Below are 24,981 nucleotides of genomic sequence, written 5' to 3' on the forward strand. Positions count from 1 at the left end.
GGGTGCAGACAAGATGTACAAGGATGTTGCCAGGACTGGAGAATTTTAGCTATGATGACAGATTGGATAGGCTGGGGTTGTTTTCCTTGGAACAGAGAAGGCTGAGGGGTGATTTGATTGAGGTGTACAAAATTATGAGGGGCCTAGATAGAGTGGATAGGAAGGACCTATTTCCCTTAGCAGAGGGGTCAATAACCAGGGGGCATAGATTTAAAGTGATTGGTGGAAGGATTAGAGCGGAAATGAGGAAACATTTTTTCACCCAGAGGATGGTGGGGGTCTGGAACTCACTGCCTGAGAGGGTGGTAGAGGCAGAAACCCTCAACTCATTTAAAAAAAAACCTGGATGTGCACCTGAAGAGCAGTGACCTGCAGGGCTACGGACCAGATGCGGGAAAGTGGGATTAGGCTGGGTGGCTCGTTTCTCAGCTGGCGCGGACACGATGAGCCGAATGGCCTCCTTCTGTGCCGTAAATTTTCTATGATTCTATGATTAATCAATCCCAGTCACTTACAGCAGTGCGGTCTCCAAGTGTGATGAACAGGGGAATTACCCAGTTATCTCCATTCTCAGAGACAGATGGACAGATTTCTGGACTCTAGGGGGAATCAAGGGATATGGGGATCAGGCAGGAAAGTGGAGTTGAGGTTGAAGATCAGCCTTGATCTTATTGAATGCCAGAGCAGGCTCGAGCACTACTCCTGCTCCTATTTCACATGTTCTTCTTCTGGCCGGGACTTGTCGTGTCACCATATGCAACCTAATTAAATGCTGCAGACTTCACTATTTCAATAGTGAAGGTGTTCCGGTGATTACAGATGACAGGTTTCCTGCTTACATAAGAACATAAGAAATAGGAGCAGGAGTAGGCAATCCGGCCCCTTGAGCCTGCTCCGCCATTCAACAAGATCATGGCTGATCTTCTACCTCAACGCCATTTTCCTGCACTATCCCCATATCCCTTCATGCCTTTACTATCTAGAAATCTATTGATCTCTGTTTTGAATATACTCAAATGACTGAGCCTCCACAGCCCTCTGGGGTAAAGAATTCCAAAGATTCACCACCTTCTGAGTGAAGAAATTTCTCCTCATCTCAGTCCTAAATGGCCTACCCCTTATTCTGAGACTGTGACCCCTGGTTCTGGACTCCCCAGTCAGGGGAAACATCCTCCCTGCATCTAACCTGTCGAGCCCTGTAAGAGTTTTGTATGTTTCAATGAGATCACCTTTCATTCTTCTAAACTCTAGAGAATACAGGCCTAGTCTACGCAATGTTTCCTCGTACGACACTCCTGCCATCTCAGGAATCAGTCTGGTGAACCTTCGTTGCACTCCCTCTATGGCAAGTATATCCGTTCTTAGGTAAGGAGATCAAAATTGTACACAATACTCCAGGTGCGGTCTCACCAAGGCCCTCTATAATTGCAGTAAGACATCTTTACTCCTGTACTCAAATCCTCTTGTAATAAAAGTCAGCTCACCATTTGCCTTCCTAATTGCTTGCTGCACCTGCATGTTAGCTTTCAGTGACTCATGTACAAGGACACCCAGGTACCTTTGAACATCAACATTTCCCAATCTCTCACCATTTAAAAAATACTCTGCATTTCTGTTTTTCCTACCAAAGTGGATAACTTCATATTTTTCCACATTATATTCCATCTGCCATGTTCTTGCCCATTCACTTAGCGTGTCTATATCCTCTTGACGCCTCTTTGCATCCTCCTCACAACTCACAATCCCACCTAGTTTTGTGTCATCAGCAAACTTGGAAATATTACATTTGGTCCCCTCATCCGAATCATTGATATAGACTGCGAATAGCTGGGGCCCAAGCACCGATCCCTGTGGTACCCCACTAGTCACAGTCTGCCAACCTGAAAAAGATTTGTTTATTCCTACCTCAGTTTTCTGTCTGTTAACCAATTCTCAATCCATGCCAGTATATTACCCTCAATTCCATGTGCTCTAACTTTGTTCACCAACCTCCTGTGTGGGACCTTATCGAAAGCCTTCTGAAAATCCAAATACACCACATCCACTGGTTCCCCCTTATCTATTCTACTAGTTACACCCTCAAAGAACTCCAGTAGTTTGTCAAACATGATTTCCCTTTCATAAATCCATGTTGACTCTGCCAAATCTTATTATTATTTTCTAAGTGTCCTGTTATCACATCCTTTATGATAGATTCTAGCATTTTCCCTACTACTGATGTCAGGCTAATAGGTCTGTGGTTCCCTGTTTTCTCTCTCCCTCCTTTTTAAATAGTGGGGTTACATTTGCTGCCCTCCAATCTGCAGGAACCGTTCCAGAATCTATAGAATTTTGGAAGATGATAACCAAGGCATCCACTATCTCTATAGCCACCTCTTTCAGAACCCTGGGATGTGGATCATCAGCTCCTTGGGATTTATCGACTTTCAGTCCCGTTAATTTCTCCAGTGCTATTTTTTTTTTACTAATACTAATTTCTTTCAGTTCCTCTTTCTCGCCAGACCCTTGGTTCTCTAGTATTTCTGGGAGGTTTTTTGTGTCTTCTTCTGTAGATTCTAGTCGATAGTCATGGTGTGGAGTCCCATACTTGACCATCATCAGAGCTTGGTGTCTAGATAGAGTGTCCGGCTATGGCAGGTCACCTTCATTGGGCAAAGTGATTCATCGATATTGCCTCCAAGCAACTTGTCACAGATGGCATTGATGGTGGTTTAAAAATGGTAGTTTCAACAATTTAATCTGGATAAAAGTTCTAAATTCCAGCATAGTTCTGATTCAATGATAAGCTTCCAATGTAGTATTTCCCATTAAGCAGAATTCCTGATCCAAACCAAACGTTAAGCAGAAAATCCCTGTCTGCTTTGCTTTTATTGAATGACTAATTAAATGGGTTGTAGAACAAATATTTGCAGATCAAATATTCTTATATAAAGTTTATAAAAATCGTCAGACCAGAAGATGTCTTACCTGTACTGTACAAGAGCATTTCTTTAGTCGTGCTTTTACTGAGCTGCTTTATTTATTTGTTGCAGGATGATTCGATAAATATTATTGAAAAATGGAGAACTAAGCTTAAAGGTAGAGGTGTACATGTTGTGATTGATGGACACATGTCTCTGCACCCAAAAGGAGGTAGGTTATAGTTTGTCATATTGTTTAAAGTTGATAGTTTTACTGTATAATGGTACAACAGAAAATAAATACTTGCATTTACATAACAACAACTTGCAATCTATAGCGCCTTTGATGTAACAACATCTGGAGTTAGAGAGGGAAAATGGATGCTGCGTCAAGGAGGGAGAGATTAGGAATGCGATCAAAAACCTGATTGAACAGATGGGTTTATATAGACTATTTTAAACTGAGGAGAGAAAAGTTGAGATGCAAAAGGGTTTAGCGTGGATTTGAAAATGGGGTTTAGCAGTCTGAAGGCTTTGCTATCGATGGTGGGACGAATGGAGGCAGAGAAGCACAAAAGGCCAGAGTCAGAGGACCGAGGGTTGTGGAAGATAACATAAGGCTGGAGGAGGTTGGAGAGATTGCGTGGGTCAAAGCCTTGGCAGGATTTAAAGAAAAGGGCAAGTTTAAATGTAATATGTTGCGGGATAGGGAGTTGACGTAGGTCAATGAGGATGTGTGTGATGGGTGAGCAGGACTTAGTGTGGGACACGAAAAGGGCAATCGCATTTTGGACAAGCTAGAATTTGTGGAAGAGTGGGAGATGAACGAGGAGGCCATTTGAGTAATTGAGTCCAGAGATGAAGCAGTCCGTGCCTGCATGCAGCAAGACCTGGACAACATCCAGGCTTGGGCTGATAAGTGGCAAGTAACGTTCGTGCCAGACAAGTGCCAGGCAATGACCATCTCCAACAAGATAGAGTCTAACCACCTCCCCTTGACATTCAATGGCATTGCCATCGCCGAATCCCCCACCATCAATATCCTGGGGGTCACCATTGACCAGAAATTTAACTGGACCAGCCACATAAATACTGTGGCTACAAGAGCAGGTCTGAGGCTGGGTATTCTGCGGCGAGTGACTCACCTCCTCACTCCCCAAAGCCTTTCCACCACCTACAAGACACAAGTCAGGAGTGTAATGGAATACTCTCCACTTGCCTGGGTGAGTGCAGCTCCATCAGCACTCAAGAAGCTCGACACCATCCAGAACAAAGCAACCGCTTGATTGGCACCCCATCCACCACCTTAAACATTCACTCCCTTCACCACCGGCGCACCATGGCTGCAGTGTGTACCATCCACAGGATGCACTGCAGCAACTCGCCAAGGCTTCTTCAACAGCACCTCCCAAACCCGCGACCTCTACCACCTAGAAGGACAAGGGCAGCAGGCACATGGGAACAACACCACTTGCACGTTCCCCTCCAAGTCACACACCATCCCGACTTGGAAATATATCGCCGTTCCTTCATCGTCGCTGGTTCAAAATCCTGGAACTCCCTACCTAACAGCACTGTGGGAGAACCTTCACCACACGGACTGCAGCGGTTCAAGAAGGCGGCTCACCACCACCTTCTCAAGGGCAATTAGGGATGGGCAATAAATGCTGGCCTTGCTAGCGACGCCCACATCCTGTGAACGAATAATAAAAAAAATGACAAAAACACGGCTAAGTGTATCAATGGTGGAGGGGCTAAAGTCAAGGCAGAGGTGGATAGTGGTGCACAGGAAATAGGCAGACACGGTGATGGATAGCACGTGGGGTTTGAATCTCAGCTCTGTGTTGAAAAGGACGCCAAGGTTTTGCACAATCTGGTTCAGACTGAGTGAGTGGCGGGAAGGGGGATGGAGTAAGTGGTGGAAAAAGGGTTGGAAAATCTCTCGGGCTGCCTTATGGGTGTGTGATCCTCCCCACCCAGTTATTCCTGTATTCGCTGTGTCCAGACGACCTAGCAGTCCCAGGTGCAGTGAAGAGAAAATCTGCCCTATTTAGTCACCCTAAATCAGTGTTCTGATTCTGCAGGGATGCGATCATGTGAACATATGAATTAAGAGCAGGAGTAGGCCATTCGGCCCCTCAAGCCTGTTCTGCCATTTGCTGATCTGATTGCGACCTCAACCCTACTTTCCCATCTACCTACTATAACCTTTGACTCCCTTGTTAATCAGGAATCTATCTAACTCAACCTTAAAAATTTTCAATGACCCAGCCTCCACCGCTCTCTGGGGAAGGGAGTTCCGCAGACTCATGACCCTCCGAGAAAAAATTTCTCCTCATCTCCATCTTAAATGGGAGACCCATTATTTTTAAACTGTGGCCCCCTAGTTCTAGTCTCTCCCACAAGGGGAAACATCCTCTCAGCATCTACCCCTTCTAATCCCCTCAGGATCTTATATGTTTCAATAAGATCACCTCTCATTCTTCTAAACTCCAGTGTATACAGGCCCAACTTGTCCAACCTTTCCTCATAAGATAACCCCCTCATCCCAGGAATCAGTCGAGTGAACCTTCTCTGAACTGCCTCCAAAGCAATTATGTCCTTTCTTAAATAAGGAGACCAAAACTGCACACAGTATTCTAGATGTGGTCTCACCAATGTCCTGTACAACTGTAGCAAAACATCTCTACTTTAATGTTCCATTCCCCTTGCAATAAATGACAACATTCCATTTGCCTTCCTAATCACTTGCTGTACCTGCATACTATCTTTTTGTGATTCATGTACTAGGACACCCAGATCCCTCTGTACCTCAGAGTTCTGCTATCTCTCCCCATTTAAATGATATACTGCTTTTCTATTCCTCCTACCAAAGTGGACAAGTTCACATTTTCCTACATTATACCCATCTACCAAATTTTTGCCCACTCAATTAACCTATCTATATCCCTTTGCAGACTCCTTTTGTCCTCTTCACAACTTACTTTCCTCCCCACCTTTGTGTCATCAGCAAATTTAGCAACCATCGGTCCCTTCATCCAAGTCATTAATATAGATTGTGAATAGTTGGTATAGCTCATATAGGTACCATATGGATTACAGCACAGAAATTCAGATATTTCTATGGGAAAACATTATGCAAATAGACATGATCAATCTCAAGGGGAAAAATTCATTCAAGTAGGCTATAGTTGCAAATAATACCATAATTTAGCAAGTTAAATATAGACCAGAAATAATGGGTGTCTCATGCGATTCACTAGTTTATGCAATTAAGTGGGTATACTGAACTGCTCTGTGAACTAAGAATGTTCCAGCCTGTGACGTTCCAATATACCAGTTTTCTGCATTCGTCATTATGAATTTCCAGGAAATCTTTTTGCAGATGTATAGAATGAAAAGGTTTCTGTACCATTTAGAAAAAGGCTTTCAGTAGTCGACGAGTTAAGGTGAGATATCCGTGGGAGTTTTTATTTGATAGTCATTGTGCGGCTGACCTCAGGTCCCTGTTCAGCGTATGATGGGAACTAGGCAAAGTCTCCTCAGAAATGTTGGGCACGAAAATGTCACGTTGGTGAGAATGCTTGTCACAGCTGTTGCTTATCATTTCGCAAGTCACACTTTATACCATAGCAGTCATAAAGCAATAATAAAACTATTTCTAGGCTATTATGACAAATTATATGCTGTGCTTTTCATTTTATTTTTGATTTGGTTACTGGGGGGGCCTTTTGAACTTTTTAAGTGCGCTGTAAACATGCTCCTCAAGCGATAAACACAGCTTTTTATAATGGTGCATGTCATGGGATAGTATGTTATGATCTGCTGAAATGTCAGAACAAAAATGTTATTTATTATTTTTTCCAATGTGGCCCAGTGAATTTCACATCATAAAATAATAAATCAGCTCTCCCACCGGAGGCTAAATGGGAACAAGAGGCAAATGGAAATGCACAACCTATTCATGATATGAATCCTTACCTCAGGATATATTCCCAGTGCTGCCTACCAGGACAACACAAGCTTGGAGAAAATCTTGCATAAACCATATTCAAATTCAGAATATACAATGTACTGAGTGGCAGCTGTACAAGCTTCTTGTTCTTTAGGATAGTCAACTAAAATATGTTTTTAAGAGAATTTTTTTTTTGTTGGGATTGTTTAGTGTATAGCTGTCTTAGTGGATGGCAGAAATATATTTGGGATTGTAAACCAGAACTCTCAGAAAGCATTTGGTGGGATTCCCTCCGGACGGGGCAGGGATAGATTCTCCAGCAAAGATGAAAGTTCACCAAATCCAGGGTAAAGTGGTGAATTGGACAGAAAATTGTTTTGGCAACAGAAGAAAGTGGGTGGATGCCAATGCTTCAAGCTGGGTAACTGTGTGAGAGGAATCCCATATGGGTTCTTTGCTGTTTTGTATATGTTTGCTAATTAACTTGACAGCAGAATGTCAGTGTTTGCTGATGATATGAAATTATTGAGGAAAAGTATCCTAATGATTAAGGCATCATTCAATGGGATTAACAGAGACCAAACTCCTGGGAAGTTGAGTGAAAAATGGAATTTAGTAGTACTAGTTGCTCTAAAGGTAAGTTTCCATCCAGTTATTAATAAGTAACTATGGGTTACTCAGTCAGTGATATAACCATGTAGTTGACAGAGTAGGTGAAAGGCATAGGCATGGTAGTTGACCAATCATTGAAAATATCTTTGCAATGTGAGGCAGTGATTTACAAGGCACACTGTTAGGGTGTATAGCTGGATGTGTAGAATGTAAATTCAAAGAAGCAATACTGATTGCTTTTATTAAAAAAATCACTGTAGGAGTATTTTATTCAGTCCTGTGTGTATAATTTCCTCCATGTGTAGTTAAAGAAAAAATTATTTTACTAAAAACTGTCATTATAAACCACACAGAAGAAAATCTACTCCCTGACCACCATTTCTTGAAAAAGACAAAGAGGTGTTGGGGAAAATATCTCTTTCCAAAAGAATGACTAGTGAGCTCAGGAGTCATGGTGACCGTGACACATAGTTGGCTCCTACTATTGAATCATGTGACTTGAGCAGAAGCAATTTTGCACCATGTGATACCAGGGTCTGCTTCATTGCAGGTTAAAGGGCAATATCGAAGTTTTGGCCATACAACACTAGGATGGTTTTAGCTTTCAAAATTTTCGCACATTTTCTTTCCTACATCGGAGCTGCTAAGTTTTTAACATCAAGTACTCCAGAATGAAAGAGACAAACTGAACCCTAGAAAATGCCATTAATATAATTTCTCAAGTGAATCCGGATTTTATCTTTGCTTTGGTGTTGAAAGGGTTAATATGGGAACCATGATGGTGTTTATTTAACTTGACACCTCCCTGATTCAATTGGGCAGTTTAGACGATGATTAATATTGGCTTCACAGTAAAAAATTTGGACTGGTAGCCATGGGGAATGGACTTCTTGAAAAGACTGAAGGGAAGTGGGTCCGCTGGCACAAACATTGATTGTCTGTCCAGCATAGTTGGACCAAATTCTCTGGTTTCACCAACACACGCTGCATTGTGGGAACCTCTTCACTTATGAAAACAGTTTCCATGGGAACCCAACTCTGTTTGGTCTCACAAGCTCAAGTAATGAAATCACAGGATTTTATGGAATCTTATATGCGACAGCCTTGTGTCAGTTATTGTGGTTGGAGGGGGGGGGTGAATTTAGAACAGGTTTGAGGCAACGTTTGGCTTAATTTTTCCATACTGTAAAAATACTTCTCATTAAATAAAGTTTGCTGGATAAGTGGCAGTGGAACTGTTTCCAGTGATTAAACAGGCTCCTTTTTCATGCATACTGCATTTGTGTATGTGCTGGTAAAGACCTAGTTCTGATTCCTTTATCAAACGCTAATGGCTCAGTTTGTACATGCACTGCCTGGTCAGTAATGAGCCATTCAGACCAGTAACATCCCAGGTTCAATCCCCAGTCTGTGCTGACTTGAGCTGAGGTGATTGTATGGGTGGTAGAGTTGACATCATGCTCTGGCATAGGAAGGGAGAAAATAAAATCAACCAGCGTTGCTGCTTATGAATAACCTCCAGTGATCCTTGTTGGAAAATGTGCGCATGTGGACAGCATCAGGATCATTGGCGATCCCCCCCGAATCAAATAGTCTGCTGATGCACACTGCCTGGGTTCACACTGGCCATTTGGTTGAGGTACCCGGATGTGTCGAGTGGCCTTTGAACAATATGTAAATTGCAATGAAAAGAGTCTTCAGATCTGTTTCTGTTCCGGTCACTCCCAATTATTGCAGAACCGCACCCTTCTATGTCACACATTATCTGAGGTGGTGTGAAGTATCTCTGGCCATTCTATTATAATAGGCTGGCGAGCTGCATGAATACTTGTGATAGCTGGCATTGATACAGGATCGGAAATGTTCCTGTTAATTTCTCTTTGTTATGTTACTACAGTGATGTAACATTAGTCATACAATGCACATAGACCTCAATGTCAGTCGTACAATGCATGTTAACATCAATGTCAGTCATATAACACAGAGGGGCATCATACAAACTGGGGTGTATTACAAGGCAATAACGCTTTGACGGCCTGAGATGATATTAAACTGCTGCAATTTAGGAGCTGTGCTGATATTGTATTATAAGATTTGAACTGCAGTAATGCCTGATTTTATTTCACTGCCTGCTTTGAGAATCACATGCTCTGCATATATTATGTATTGAAAGCTTTATGAGATTTGTCCTTGAAAAGGAAAAATATGCTTCTTGTATTTCTTCAGTGGGTTTTGCCAAGAATCAGGCCGTTACACAGAGTTCTGGAAGGTTCCTTTGTTTCCTGGATGCAGTAAGTATGCAAACTATGATCAATTTCACATAAAACTTTGCATTGCTCAGGAAAACATGGGCAGTTTTTTTTATTATTTAGTGTTCTGAAGTACTGTGTGACAGTGCACACTGGCCATTTAATGCCCGGTCTCCCTCATAACAAAATGGATAAAATGAGCCAATTGATTTTTATTTGGCAGTGTGAATTGACCACTAAAGCTATCTACTGGAAATAGTTGTGCAGTATGAACTGGCAATCAGATTCAAAGATCGTGCACTGACGCAGGTCACGAAAAAATTGCAGCTCTGTGCGTCCCCATCTTTCAGATGAGATATTAAATTGATCCCCTGTCTACCCTCTCAGGTGGACATAAAAGACCCCCTGGCACTAATCGAGGAAGAGCAGGAGAGATTTCCCACTGTCCTGGCCAACAAGACTACCAAACAAAATAGATTATCTGGTTGTTTATCTCACTTGCTGGTTGTGGGACCTTGCTGGGTACAGATTGGCTGCTGTGTTTGCTTACATTATAACAGTGATTACACTTCAAAAATAATTTAATGGCTCAGAAGTACTTTGGAACATCCTGAAGAAGACAGGCAGTATATAAATGCAAGTTCATTGCTTCTTTTGAGGCAGCGGTGTTAGGACACATGGCAGCATATGTGTATCAGGAGCCAGGGAATATTAACTGGCAGTTTGGTCCTCTTCCTCTGGAAGCAAAAGACAAAAGTAACTGGTTAGCATAGTGCTGCTTGGCACAGGCAGGTTTGGTTCTTCAGGTGTACCTTGTAGCAACACTATTTTTATATCATATATAAAAACAGAAAATGCTAGCAATACTCAGCAAGTCAGGCAACACCTGTGGAGAAAGAAACAGAGTTAACGTTTCAGTTCGATGACCTTTCGTCAGAACTACAAAAAGTTGAAGATTTAACAGTTTTTAAATTAGTATAGAGCCAGACAAAGGTAGGGAAGGGAGGAAAGAACAAAAGGGAAGGTCTGTGATAGGGTAGGAGTGATTAAATGACGAAAGGGATGATGGTGCAAGGCAAGGAGGGTGGTAATGGGACAAGTAAAGAAACAAAAGATGGGTCTAGAGGAGCTGTAAATGGCAACAGCAGCATCATTACCTGCACCTGCTGTCCAAAAAAAAAATTGGGAGCAGTGGTTATGGTCTGAAATTATTGAAATCAGTGTTGAGTCCGGAAAGTTGTGAAGTGCCTAATTGAAAGATGAGGTGCTGTTCCTCGAGCTTCCGTTGAGCTTCATTGGAACAGTGTAAGAGGCCGAGGTCAGAGTGGGAGTGGGACGGAGAATTAAAATGGCAAGCGACCGGAAGCTCAGGGTCACGCTTACAGACGGAATGGAGGCTTTCAGCAAAGCGATCACCCGAGCTGTGTTTGGTCTCCCCAGTGTAGAGGAAACCGCATCGTGAGCAGCGAATACAGTATACTAAATTGAAAGAAGTACAAGTAAATCACTGTTTGAGGCCCTGGATGGTGGGAAGGGAGGAGGTGAAAGGGCAGGTGTTGCATCTCCTGCGCTCGCACGGGAAGGTGCCGTGGAAAGGAGAGCGGGTGTTGCGTGTGATGGAAGAGTGGACCAGGGAGAGAACGATCCCCATGGAATGCTGAAAGGGTAGGGGAAGGGAAGATGTGTTTGGTGGTGGGATCGTGCTGGAGGTGGCAGAAACAGCGGAGGATGATACGTTGAATGTTGAAGTTGGTGGGGTGGAAGGTGAGGTCAAGGGGAACCTATCTTGGCTCGGGGAGGGAGGTGAAGGGGTGAGGGGAGAGGTGCGGGATGGACATGGTCGAGGACCCTGTCAACTATATTGGCGGGGAATCCTTGGTTGCGGAAAAAGGAAGACATGTCGGAAGCACTGTCGTGGAAGGTGGCATCGTCAGAACAGATGAGAACCTGGGAGAAAGGAAGTCCTTGCAGGAAGTGGGGTGGGAGGAAGTGTAATCAAGTTAGCTGTGGGTGTTGGTGGGCTTATAGTAGATATTGGTTGACAGCCTATCCCCAGAAATGGAGACAGAGAAGCCGAGGATGGGAAGGGAAGAGTCGGAGATGGACCACGTGAACGCGAGGGAAGGGTGGAAATTGGAAGCAAAGTTGATGAAATTTTCCAGTTCGGGGCGAGAGCAGGAAACTGCAACGATACAGTCATCATTGTGCTGGAAGAAGAGGTGAGGGAGGGGACCTGACTAAGACTGGAACAAAGAATGTTTCACGTATCCCACAAAACGGCAGGCATAGCTGGACTCATACGGGTTCCCATAGTGACTCCCTTTATTTGGAGAAAGTAAGTGGCGTCAAAGCAGAAGTCATTCAACATAAGAACAAGTTCAGCCAGGCGGAGGAGGGTGGTGGTGGATGGGGACTGGTAGGGCCTCCATTCAAGGAAGAAGCGGAGGGCCCACAGGCCGTCCTGGTGGGGTATGGAGGTGTAGAGGGACTGGACATCAATGTGACAAGGAGACAGTTAGGACCGGGAAGCTGGAAACTGTTACAGTGGCAGAGGGCGTCGGAAGAATCGCGGATGTAGGTCAGAAGAGGCTGGACACGGGGAGAAAAAATGGAGTTGAGATAGAAAGAAATAAGTTCTGTGGGGCAAGAACAGGCTGAAATGATGGGTCTACCGGGGCAGTCCTGTTTGTGGATCTCGGGAAGGAGGTAGAAGTGGGCAGTGTGGGGCTGGGGGACTAGGAGGTTGGATGGCGTGGGGGGAAGATCTCCATAGGAGATGAGGTCAGTGACGGTTTGGGAAACGATTGCTTGATGTTCGGCGGGTGGGGTCATGGTCCAGGGGGAGGTAGGAGGAGGTGTCGGAGAGTTGGCGTTCAGCCTCTGCAAGGTAGAGGTCTGTTCACCAAACAACAACTGCGCCGCCCTTGTCAGCAGGTTTAATGACAATGGTGGGGTTGCACCTGAGAGAACGGAGTGCTGCAAGTTCAGAGGGAGGTAGGTTAGAGTGCGTGAGGGGAGTAGAGAAATTGAGACAGCCGATGTCACGCCGGCAGTTCGCAATGAAAAGATCAAGAGAGGGAAAGAGGCCAGAGGGAGGGGCCCGGGTGGAACGAGAGTTCTGAAGACGGGAGAAAGGGTCCGCTGTGCGGGGGAGGGGGAAAGACTCCTGGCCAAAGAAGTGGGTATGGAGGCGAAGGAAGAAGAGCTCAGCATCGTGTCGAGCTCAAAATTCATTGAGGTGGGGGCATAAGGGGATGAAGCTGAGGATTGATCGTTCGAGGTCAGAGGGGATAGTGAAAACACGACAAAAGGTTAGATTGGAGAGAGGGATGGGGTCAGAGGAAAGTGAAGGGGAAGAAGAATCAGGAGGGGCGTTGGTATCTAAGAGTTGTTGAAGCTTGTGGTCCTTGACATCTGAAAGGAAGAAAAAAAAGTTTTTTGTTAAAGCGCTGGATGAGACGAAGGAGGAAATGGAACTGCGGATCAGGACAGCTCTGAGAAAGTGTGAGTCGGTGCTGCTGGAGAAAGAGGTTGAGAGCGGGCATGCGGTGGTGCATGGCGTTGAGCGTGGATCTCAGGAAGTGGCGGGAGCAGTGGTTCGAGGAAGGCTGAATATCATGGAGACTTCTGTAATCACGGGTGGATCCGAAACATGAAGGGTGGAATTTAAGTTGGAATCCACGTGGACTAAGTCTGAGACGGAGACAGTTGCTGAAGAAAGAGATGTGGCTGTGAAAGCGAGTTTTAGTGGATACCTATCAAACATGAGAAGAGAAACAGAAAGCAATGAAGGTGAACAAGGTAAAAGAGACATATGGAAATCCCGTCGGAGAGAAGAGCAGAACTTCTTCAAGATGGGCTTTCCTGGAAGAGAAGTGGCCGTGAATTAGACCCATCTTTTGTTTCTTTACTTGTCCCATTACCACCCTCCTTGTCTTGCACCATCATCCCTTTTGTCATTTAATCATTCTTGCCCTCCACCCTATCATAGGCCTTCCCTTTTGTTCTTTCCTCCCCCCCTCCCCTTTCCCTGGCTCTGTACTTGCTGAAAAACTGTTAACTTTTTAACATCTTCTAGTTCTGACGAAAGGTCTTCGACCTGAAACGTTAATTCTGATTCTTTCCCCACAGATGGTGCCTGACTTGCTGAGTATTTCCAGCATTTTCTGTCTTTATTTCAGATTTCCAGCATCCACCATATTTTGCTTCTGGAATAGAAGGATATATTGATAGGGTTAGATGAAGAAGGTAGGAGGAGGCTCATGTGGAGCATTGACCCCGGCGTAGACTTGTTGGGCCGAATGGCCTGTTTCTGTGCTGTACATTCTATGTAATTCTATGTAACCTGGTTTCAAGTCAAGTGGGGCTTAACGTGGCAAGGGGCGACCACAGGATCTGCTTTCTAGCAACACAGGATCTCATCTGAAAGGTGATTATGAGCTGAGGATTCCTGCTGGGACAGCCATCTGGATGTGTTTAAAGAACCCTGCTGATGTTTAATTCTGCATAAAGGATTTTTTTTTCTCTCCAGCATCTTTCAGTACTCTGTTACATCAAAGTTTATAGAGGAAGCATATTCTTTGTTTTTTTTCCACTTTGGATCTCACCAATGTGAAATCTAACTTTTAAACAAGTCATTCACAAGTTTTCATGGGTTCCTTTGTTGCAACGATGATGAATTTTGAGTACTCTGGAAAAAAGTAAAGACTTCAAGTAGATGTTAATTAGTTTAGTTATTCCACCCTCCCTTTTATTGACATGGAAATTGCTTCTGAATTGGTAGGATCTGTTTCTAATCAGTGGTAACTTTGTTTTGTTGTTGGCTAAGTTGACAAGGCTGACCTAACAGAAAAATCCTTCAAAAGGCCAGTAAATTCTGCAGGGAAATGTGAGGACTCAGGATGTTTCTCCAGCCAGAAATGATTCACTTTTTGCTTTAATCTCTGATTTAAGGTTGATTGTAGTTATGTGGTGAGGCCCACTGAGTCTTTGGAATTCAGATCACTCTAGGATTGGGAATTGGATAAATACTTGAAGGGGGAACATTTGCGGGGCTATGGGGAAAGAGCAGGAGAGTGGAACTAAATGGGTAGCTCTTTCAAAGCACAGGCACAATGGGCTGAACGGCCTCCATCTGTGCTGTATGATTCTGTGATTAGGTCCAAAATTAGTCTTCAGCAGCATCTCCCAAACCTGCAATCTCTACCACCTAGAAGGACAAAGGCAGCAGGCACATGGGAACAACACCACCTACACATTCCTCTCCGAGTCACACACCATCCCCACTTGGAAATATATCGCCGTTCCTTCATCATCGCTGGGTCAAAATCCTGGAACTCCCTACCTAACAGCACTGTGGGAGAACCTTCACCGCATGGACTGCAGTGGTTCAAGAAGGCAGCTCACCACCACCTTCTCAAGGGCAATTAGGGATGGGTAATAAATGCTGGCCTTGCCAGCGACGCCCACATCACATGAATGAATAAAAAAAAATGCTCTATGCCAAGACAGGATTGAATAGAATGGGCCTATATTCTCTGGAGTTTAGAAGAATGAAACGTATAAAATTTTTTAGAGGTCTTGACAGGGTAGATGCTGAGAGGCTGTTTTCCCCTGGCTGGAGAGTCTAGAACTAGGGGTCATAGTCTGAAGATGAGGGATTGGCCACTTAGGACCGAGATGAGGAAAAATTTCTTCACTCAGATGGTTGTAAATCTTTGGAATTTTCTACCCCAGAGGGATGTGGATGCTCAGTCATTGAGTATATTCAAGACTGAGATCGATAGATTTTTGGACACTAAGGGAATATGGGGATAGGGCAGGAAAGTGGAGTTGAGTTAGAAGATCAGCCATGATCTTATTGAAAGGCGGAGCAGGCTTGAGATACCTTATGGCCTACTGCTGCTCCTATTTCTTATGTTATGATGATTCTTAATTGGTCAACTACCACCCAAATCCCTTGCCCATCTTTACTGCCATTGGAAGAGTAAAATTGTTTTAAAATGTCAACCTGTTTGGGACACATTGGGAGCAGTACGCCTCCTATTGGACGATGATGGAAACTCATTGATAACAGAGCAGCCACTAATAATCCCATCCCTTCTAGCTGGAAGCAGAATCAGTTAGTTTCACATGTTAATTTTGGCTGCAAATGACTGGAAAAGAAGGGGTTGGGGGGAAAGTTCAGAAATGATAGTCAGCCAGCTTTTAAAATCTTCCTCACTCTGATCCTAGTTGTGCCCAAAATGCCAGAAAGCAGAAGACTGGGGTGAGGAGAATTGTTTCCCAGATGTAGCACTTACCCCTTTAGATGCTGGATTGCTTTTTACCCGAGGAGTACAACCTTCAATTGCAGTGTTCAACTCCTCAGCGTTCTGTTAAAAGATCCAGCACATAGAACTCAACTAGGTATCACATTCCACAAGGATCACTTAACCCGATATTGGGCTGAGTGAATTGTCGGCCTTCTGGGCTTTGTCAAGGAACGCTTCAGCTAAGGATTACTTTGCTCAGGAAGGATGCTATTAAAAGTTAAGGACATAGAATGCAGAAAGGGACAAGCACTTTCCTTTGAAACCAACAGTTACCATCTACTTTAAACAATGCTAAACAGATCCACGTGCTGCTTTGCCAAGATGAGAACAGACTCAACAATTTAAAAAGGAGACTGAAGATAAAGTCCAACAGTCTTCAACCAATCTCATTTATAAAAAAACTACATCACCCACTTGTTCACTTTTGCTGATGAGTTGCATTTTATAGGGCCTCGTTGTCATGGTGAAGTATCTTATTACAAGATAGATATAGGTGGAGAAGCTTAATTGGGCCATCTTGGCACATCAATCCAGAAAGACCCTACAGTAGCTTTGTGAGGGAAGCAGAGCTCTTCCCATGTCATATTATTACTCTATTTAAATCTTTTCATTTGAATTTCTTAGCTAGATAAGTAAATTTTAAAATGAAACTCCATTAACTGCTCTGAAAAGGATTTCTTTTGTCTTTGTCTTGTGGCCTGAATCAAAACAAATACACGTACTGTCTAGGGACGTACACTCTTCTGTAGTAGCTTTCTAGCTGAGCCAATCTTCTGCAGTGAAGTCATTAACATTTTAATTGCATCAGGAATTCTCTCCTAGCTGTTGCTAAAAGTTTACCAACTAAGGAAGTAGACAAAGTCATGATCTGTAATAGCTGGGTCATCAAAATTAATATTTGACATGAAAAGTTAGTGTTGCACATGAAAAGTCTCCGAAAGCTTGTGAATTTAAAATAAAATTGCTGGACTATAACTTGGTGTTGTAAAATTGTTTACAAATGAAAAACGTAAGAATTGAAGGATATAAAAAAAGCCAAGGATGAGAAAAGGCCAGGTCACCCATCAAAGCGCATATCTCGAGTACCATCATTCTCCCATCCTAGCTGGGGCTTTTCTTTATTTCATGGATTGCAAGGCTTCCTTGAAATTAAGCAGGCCCTGTAAAAATGTGTTTTTTTAAAAATAGCGCCACTTCAAACCAGTGTCCATGGCAACAATAAGCACACTCAAACAGTAGGAATACAGACCTGTTTGGGTGCAATGCTGCCACTGTGGATTCACCTGAGTTTCCCCTTTTAAGAGCCAAATTTAGATTTGCACTATTACAGCTGACAGCTCTGTTAAAATTGTTACCAAAATCACGAGTTGTAACCTGCAAGCAAAGTAGCTGTAGAACTTTGATCAGTGGGCCGGTAGAGTGGTTTCTCTTTAGATCGCAGATATCCTAGTATCTGAAATGTGTTAAGTGGCATTGTTACATGTTTGATACAGTTAAACTTTGTGACATGGTCTGTAAAGCTTGTTTGCAGTTATATAATTCATGCAGTAGCCTAGAAATTGCAGTAGTGATATCAGCAAATGAATGCTTAACACGTTGTATGACATTCCTTTGTCTGGTATTTTATTGTAGTCATTAACCTATTTACTTCAAATTGTTTAAAGTCTCGTCTAAAATTGTAGGCAAAAGAATGTCGCAAATGTGTTCAGCATTTGTCTGCTAACGCTGGCAAGAATAATTTCCGGGCTATGGTTTTTATTTGTCAGCCGCTTATATGGTTGCGTGCAGTTCTGATGAAAACACCTCAAGAGAAATCAAAGTATTTAAATAGTATCCTGTATCTAGCTATAACTTAAGCCTGTACAAGATGCCCTTCTGACCATACAGCAGCCATTTGACACGCTTTGAGTGAAGGGATTTTCCATGGTGTCAGCTGTAGCTCAATTGGCAGCACTCTTGCCTCTGAGTCAGCAGGTTGTGGGTTCAAGTCCCACTCCAGAGGCTTTAGCACAAAATTTGGCTTGACACTTCAATGCAGTATGAGGAGGTGCTGCACTGTTGGAGATGCAGTTTTTCAGATGATATGTTAAACCAAGGTCCTATCTGCCCTCTTAGGTGAAAGGTGGACCTAAAAGGTCCCAAGGCACTATTTGAGAAAGAGAAGTGAAGTTCTCCCCGGTGTCCTGGCTAATATTTATCCCTCAACCAATATCACCTTGGGACCTTGCTGTGTGCAAATTGGCTACCGTGTTCCCAACATTACTACACTTCAAAAGTACTTAATTGGCTGTAAAACCCTTTGGGACGTCCTGAGGTTGTGAAAGGCGATATCTCAATGCAGGTTTTTTCTTTCTTAATTTCTGTTTTGTTGTAAATGTACTTTTTACTAATTTAAATGTATTTTCTCTGGATTCATCTCTCTGATTTCATTTGAAGCAATATTCTGGATTGATCACAGCTAAATGAGCACTTACGTTAAAAAAAATCAAGTTATTTGGTATTTTGAATTGAATAACTTTGAACTCAGAGGTTTGGACTGTAACAGTATAACCTCTGGAAAATTTGTACTCTACTGTGTGCCTATATATCCCAGCATTCTGTTTGTTTTTTTAATTATTTCACTCTGGTGTCCAAATGTCCATTGTAACAAGACTACCATCGCTCCACATTCCCTTATACAAGCTCAGTTCTGTTCATTGTATGCTTTTCAACCTATTTGCAATATTTTTACATTTCTCAGCATGTAATTTCATTTGGCATTTGACTTTCTGATTCCACAACCAATCTAAATCCGTCCATAAATTTTTATTGCATTTTCTGTTCTACTTCTCTCCCAATTTTAATGTTGTTTGCAAAATTAACAAGCTCATAATTAATATTGGTATCCAGACTATTAATGTAAGTTGATTTCATAGTGCAGCGTGAGTCTTGGTGAGCTGACTATGTGTCTCAGTGTTAGCACTCTTGCCTCTGAGTCATAAGGTTGTGGGTTCAAGTCCTACTCCAGAGACTTGAGCACATAATCTAGGCTGACACTTTAGTGCAGTACCAAGGGAGTGCTGTACTGTCGGAGATAGAGTCTACAGCACAGAAACAGGCCATTCGGCCCAACTTGTCCATGCCGCCGTTTATGTTCCACACAAGTCTCCTCCCACCCCTCTTCATCTAACCCTATCAGCATATTCTTCTATTCCTTTCTCTCACACGTGCTTATCAAGCTGCCTCTTAAATGCATTTATGCCAACTACTCCTTGGGGTAGGGTGTTCCACATTCTAACCACTCTTTGGGTAAAGAAATTTCTCCTGAATTCCCTATTGGATTTATTAGTGACTATCTTATATTTATGACCTCTAGTTTTGGACAACGCCACAAGTGGAAACATTTGCTCTACGTCTATCTTATCAAACCCTTTCATTATCTTGAAGACCTCTATCGGGTTGCCCCTCAGCCTTCTCTTTTCTAGAGAAAAGAGCCCCAGCCTGTTCAGACTTTCCTGTTAAGTATGTCCTCTCAGATCTGGTATCATCTTTGTGAATTTTATTGTACCTTCTCCAATGCCTCTATCATTTTTATAATATGGAGACCAGATGTGTGGTCTATACAAGGTTCTATACAAGTTTAACGTAAAATTCTCTGCTTTGGAATTCTCTCCCTCTAGAAATGAACCCCAGTGCTTGGCTTGCTTTTTTTTATGGCCTTATTAACCTGTGTCGCTACTTTTAGTGATTTGCATATCCGTACCCCAAGATCCCTTTGGCCCTCTACCCCATTTAGACTCTTATTATCCAAGCAGTAAATGGCCTTTCTGAAGAGACATTAAACCAAGGCCCTGTCTTCCCGATCAGGTGGATGTAAAAGATCCCATTACACTATTCGAAGAAGAGCTGGGGAGTTCTCCTTGTGTCCTGGCTAACATTTATCCCTCAACCAACACCTAAAACAGATGAACTGGTCATTTATTTCAATGCTGTTTGTGAATCCTTGTTGTCTGCAAATTGGCTGCCATGTTTCCTATTTTTTGCAAGAGTGACTACACTTTAAAAGTACTTCATTGGTTGTAAAGGGCTTTGAGACTTACTGAGGTCGTGAAAGGTGCTATATAAATGCACGTCTTCTTTCTTTAACTGTGGTACAGTCCAGTTGTGGTTAGCGCAGTTGGTCTTCCTATAAACTGTCTGCACAATGGGGCTTGCTATTCTGAGCATGTGTAGGTTGGTTATGACATGTTGGCCATTGTGTGTACGTGAAGTGGTGGCATCATGACATCATTACCAAAACACGCAGCTGTCACTGGAACAATGCGCTTGCTAGTTCCAGGAAGACCAGTGGCAATTGGGAAGATCTTCTGGGCTCTGAGAGTGCAGCAAAGAATTTGGCAAGTTTATACAAATGTTATCCATGGTGCAGACGGTGCCAGCTGAAGACCAATATAAAAATAGCAGTAGATTAGAAACAGCAAGGGCCCAAGCACTGACTCTAATGAGTGCTCCCCTCCAGCCTGTTACTACTACTCCTCATGAATGCCCCCTATGTCCTATCTTTCATTCAACTTCTTATTTAATCCCACGTCCTATCGTGGATTCTTATAGCTTTTAATTTAGTCAGAAGCCTTTTATGTGGAACTTTATTCAAAGCTTTCTGAAAGTCCAAAGAAATTATATCATAGGAAATTCCTCTGTCTATTTTATTTGTAACATCCCAAAGATTTCAAGGAGGATTCGCAGGCCAATCCTTCCCCTTCTTAGTCCATATTGGCTGCTTCTTGGAAACTTCTTGTGATGAGAACTCCTCCAGCCAACTGCTCAGCATGGCTCAGTGCTTCTATATCATGGATGTTATCTTGGTTACTTTTATAAAACATGGGCCTAGATGTGAATGACTTGTAATGGGGTCTGTAATACAGTGAACCTGTACACAAGAACATAAGAAATAGGAGCAGGAGTATGTCATATGGCCCTCGAACCTGCTCCGCCATTCAATAAGATCATGGCTGATCTTCTACCTCAACTCCACTTTCCTGCCCTATCCCCATATCTCTTGATTCCCTTACTGTCCAAGAATCTATAGATCTCATTCTTGAATGTACTCAACAATTGAGCATCCACAGCCCTCTGGGGTAGAGAATTCCAAAGATGCACAACCCTCTGAGTGATAAAATTGTTCCTCATCTCAGTCTTAAATGACCGATCTCCTGACCCTGAGATTATGACCTCTAGTTCAAGTCTCTCCAGCCAGGGGAAAACAGCCTCTCCGCATTTACCCTGTCAAGCCCGCTAAGAATTTTATATGTTTCAATGATATCACTTCTCATTCTTCTAAACTCCAGAAAATATAGGCCCATTTCTCTCATCCCAGGAATCAATCCAGTGAAACTTTGTTGCACCCCCTCTGAGGCAAGTATAACCTTCCTTTGGTTAGAAGACCAAAAAATTGTACACAGAACTCCAGGTGTGGTCTCACCAGAACCCAATTTAATTGCAGCAAGACCTCCTTACTCTTATACTCCAACCCTCTTGTAATAAAGGCTAACATACCATTCGCCTTCCTAACTGCTTGCTGCACCTGAATGCTCGCTTTCAGCGACTGGTTTACAAGGACACCCAGGTCTTGTTGCAACCCCCCACCTTTTCCCAATCTATCACCATTCAGATAATCTGCCTTTCTGTTTTTACAACCAAAGTGGATAACCTCACATTTAACCACATTATACTGCATCTGCCATGTTCTTGCCCACTCACCCAACTTGTCTAAATCACATTGGAGCCTATTTGCATCCTCCTCACAGCTCACATTCCACCTCAGCTTTGTGTCGTCTGCAAACTTGGAAATGTTACATTTAGTTCCCTCATCCAAATCATTGCTATATATTGTGAATAGCTGGGGCCCAAGCACTGATCCCTGCGGTACCCCACTAGTCACTACCTGCCACCCGGAAAAAGACCCATTTATTCCTACGCTCTGTTTCCTGTCTGTCAACCAATTCTCAATCCATGCCAGTATATTCCCCCCAAACCCATGTGTTTTAATTTTGCACACTAACCTCTTGTGTGGGACCTTATCAAAAGCCTTCTGAAAATCCAAATACACCACATCCAATGGTTCTCCCCTAGTTACATCCTCAAAAAACTCCAGTAGATTTGTTAAGCATGATTTTCCTTTCATAAACCCATGCTGACTTTGTCCAATCCCGTTAATGCCCTCCAAGTGTTCTGTTATCACATCTTTTATAATAGACTAGCATTTTCCCCACTACTGATGATAGGCTAACTGCTCTGTAATTTCCTGTTTTTTCTCTCCCTCCTTTTTTAAATAGTGGGGCTACATTTGCCATCCTCCAATCTGTAGGATCTGTTCCAGAGTCCATAGAATTTTGGAAGATGATCACCAATGCATCCACTATTTCCAGGGCCACTTCCTTTAGTACTCTGGGATGTAGATTATCAGGCCCTGGGGATTTGTCAGCCTTTAGCCCCATTAATTTCCCTAAGCCCCATTAATTTCCCTAAGCTAGCTTACTTTCCCACCTAGCTTTCTATCGTCAGCAAACTTGGATACATTACACTCGGTCCCCTTATCTAAGTCATTGATATATATTGTAAACAGCTGAGGCCCACCCCACTAGTTACAACTTGCCAATCTGAAAATGATCTGTTTATTCCTACTCTGTTTTCTGTCCATTAACCAATCCTCTATCCATGCTAATATGTTACCCCCAATCCCATGAGCCCTAATCTTGTGTAGCAACCTCTAGCGAGGCACCTTATCGAATGCCTTTTGAAAATCCAAATATACTACAGCCACTGGTTCACCCTTATCTACCCTGCTTGTTACATTCTCAAAAAACTCTAATAGATTTGTCAAACATGATTTCCCTTTCATAAAACCGTGTTGGCTCTGCCTAATCATATTATGATTTTCTAAGTGCCTGTTACTACGTCTTTAATAATAGATTCAAGCATTTTCCTGACTACTGATGTCAGGAACACCTGCAAAAAAGGGACATTCATCGACAGTCCCAAATAATTTACTTAACATACATTTTGAAAATAGGGACCCCAGAATTAAAACTTTATTGTCTGTACATACCCTTATTATCTCATCATATAATATGCTGTCATCATCAAGCATATCCAGGGGTTTGTAGCAGACTCACATTGTGAACCCTGTCCATGCCTACTTGTTAACTCGAGCCAAAATATTTCATTTTGTGGCTTCCTTGGGACATAAAATCACCTTCCTTAATTTCAAAGTTACCCCTTCTGCTATATTTCCTGTCCTGAACATCTTGTACTCATGTACATTCAATTCACTCCCGCCCTCTTGTTAAAGTGCAGTTCCATCGACATGGTTGCCCTCTAGTACCCCGGCCAACAATGACCACACCCGAGGAACCAGAACTCGGCATGAGTTGCCACTTTCAGGAGAGGAGGGAAAAAAGAGGAAGAGATAGATTTAGGGTGTGGACCGTGTAAAGATGCAAACATGCAACTCTGGCATCACCATGTAGCAGAACACATCTTTTGTTGCAGAAAATGAAACCTAAGCTAAAAATGATGAGCCTACTTTATAGAAACCTACTCTGTGCCATAGTTCAGACTCACTGAAGCACCCAGTATAGGGATAATGCAGCAGGGTTTTACAGATGAGGGCTGTTCTTGGTTGTTCCAGGAACTGAATGAGAAATCCCTGGCACACTGATTCCGTCCCTTTGAAAATTTTAACATGTAAGATCCATTTAAATTTTATTGCATTTTTCTTTTACCCTTTGAGTCTGTCAATAGTTTTTAGTTATTAACTCGAATATGGCTGAATATTTAATTTATGCTCCCTTTTTTTACACAGATGGGGAAAGACAGACTAGTTTAAGATGTTTAAACATTCCATCCCCACTTGGTAGTAATGGCCAATGGGGGTCAGGGGAGATCATGACCCCCTCAATCATTGATATAAGTCGGCCAATTTTGGATGTCAGGACTCAGCCAAAACTTACTGAAAATAATTTACTCATTAACTTTTAAATTCCCGATTGCATTGCCATTTAGAGTCTGACGTGTGCGATAATGCGGAATTGGAGGACACCATTTTGACTGTGTCGTGCCAAGTTAGCCAAATCTGGAATTCGGCCCCCCCCCCATGCCTTTTCAATCTATCGACCTTAGCTCTGCCACGGTAATGGTTTCTTGTCTATATAAGGAAGGAAGAAAGTTACTTGCATTTATATAGCGCCTTTCACAACCTCAGGACAGCCCAAAGCACTTCACTGTTAATTAAGTACTTTTGAAGTGTCGTCACTGCTGTAATGTAGGGAAGCAAACCTAGCAAACTGTTCTGGTGTGTATGTTTGCAGTGAGGTGAGCCCGCTTATGCTGAATAAATATGTGTTATTTATCATAGGATGATGCCATGATGCCACAAAGAGTGAGGCTGCAGTATGAAGCTGCCCTTAGACACCCCAATTATGTAAGTACTGAAACTGGTCAGATCTTTAGACAGTCAAGTAGCCATTTTTTTACCATCTTGACAACTCATCATGCACTTGAAGTGAGCACACATCGTGGAATCAGTATAACAGTGTTGCAGCCTTCTCTCCGATCCATGCCCCTTTTGAGTGCAGCTCCGCACTGGGAGCACAGGGTCGGTAAATTTACCCTATCATTTTCTCACGTGTGTCGTTTTCTTTTGTTGTAAAAGTCATGGAAACTGGAAGAACTGAAGTTTCACTTTCTGTGTCAAAATGCATGTTTATTTCAGATTTCTTTTGTGTGTTTTAGTTTTCACAATTTTATCAGTGGGCCTGAATGTTATACTTAACAACACTGTCCAAAGCCTCTCTAAGGCACAAATGATAATCAGGATCAAAGTTTGTTTAATAGCCATAACCCCTGGATTCTGCTTGACTTTTTTGCCTTACTTTTTGTGAAGGTCGGCTTTGCTGTGCCCGCTAAGCCCG

The 24,981-nt window shown here is 42.8% G+C and overlaps 1 protein-coding gene across 4 annotated transcripts in view; it reads left to right on the top strand.

The window, feature by feature from the left end:
* b3gntl1 (UDP-GlcNAc:betaGal beta-1,3-N-acetylglucosaminyltransferase-like 1) overlaps positions 1 to 24,981 on the top strand; it is a 309,746-nt gene that overhangs the window by 18,567 nt on the left and 266,198 nt on the right. For 3 of the 4 annotated variants that reach the window (XM_068004294.1, XM_068004292.1, XM_068004293.1), the window contains exons 3-5: positions 3,033 to 3,132; positions 9,694 to 9,758; positions 24,426 to 24,491. In XM_068004294.1, coding sequence (XP_067860395.1) covers positions 3,033 to 3,132; positions 9,694 to 9,758; positions 24,426 to 24,491 — 231 coding nt within the window. Of the gene's footprint in view, positions 1 to 3,032; positions 3,133 to 7,428; positions 7,492 to 9,693; positions 9,759 to 24,425; positions 24,492 to 24,981 lie in introns of those variants that run through there. The other variant, XM_068004295.1, reaches the window with a different exon arrangement.

The sequence above is a fragment of the Heptranchias perlo genome, chromosome 23 (genome assembly GCF_035084215.1).
Source record: "Heptranchias perlo isolate sHepPer1 chromosome 23, sHepPer1.hap1, whole genome shotgun sequence".
NCBI lineage: Eukaryota > Metazoa > Chordata > Chondrichthyes > Hexanchiformes > Hexanchidae > Heptranchias > Heptranchias perlo.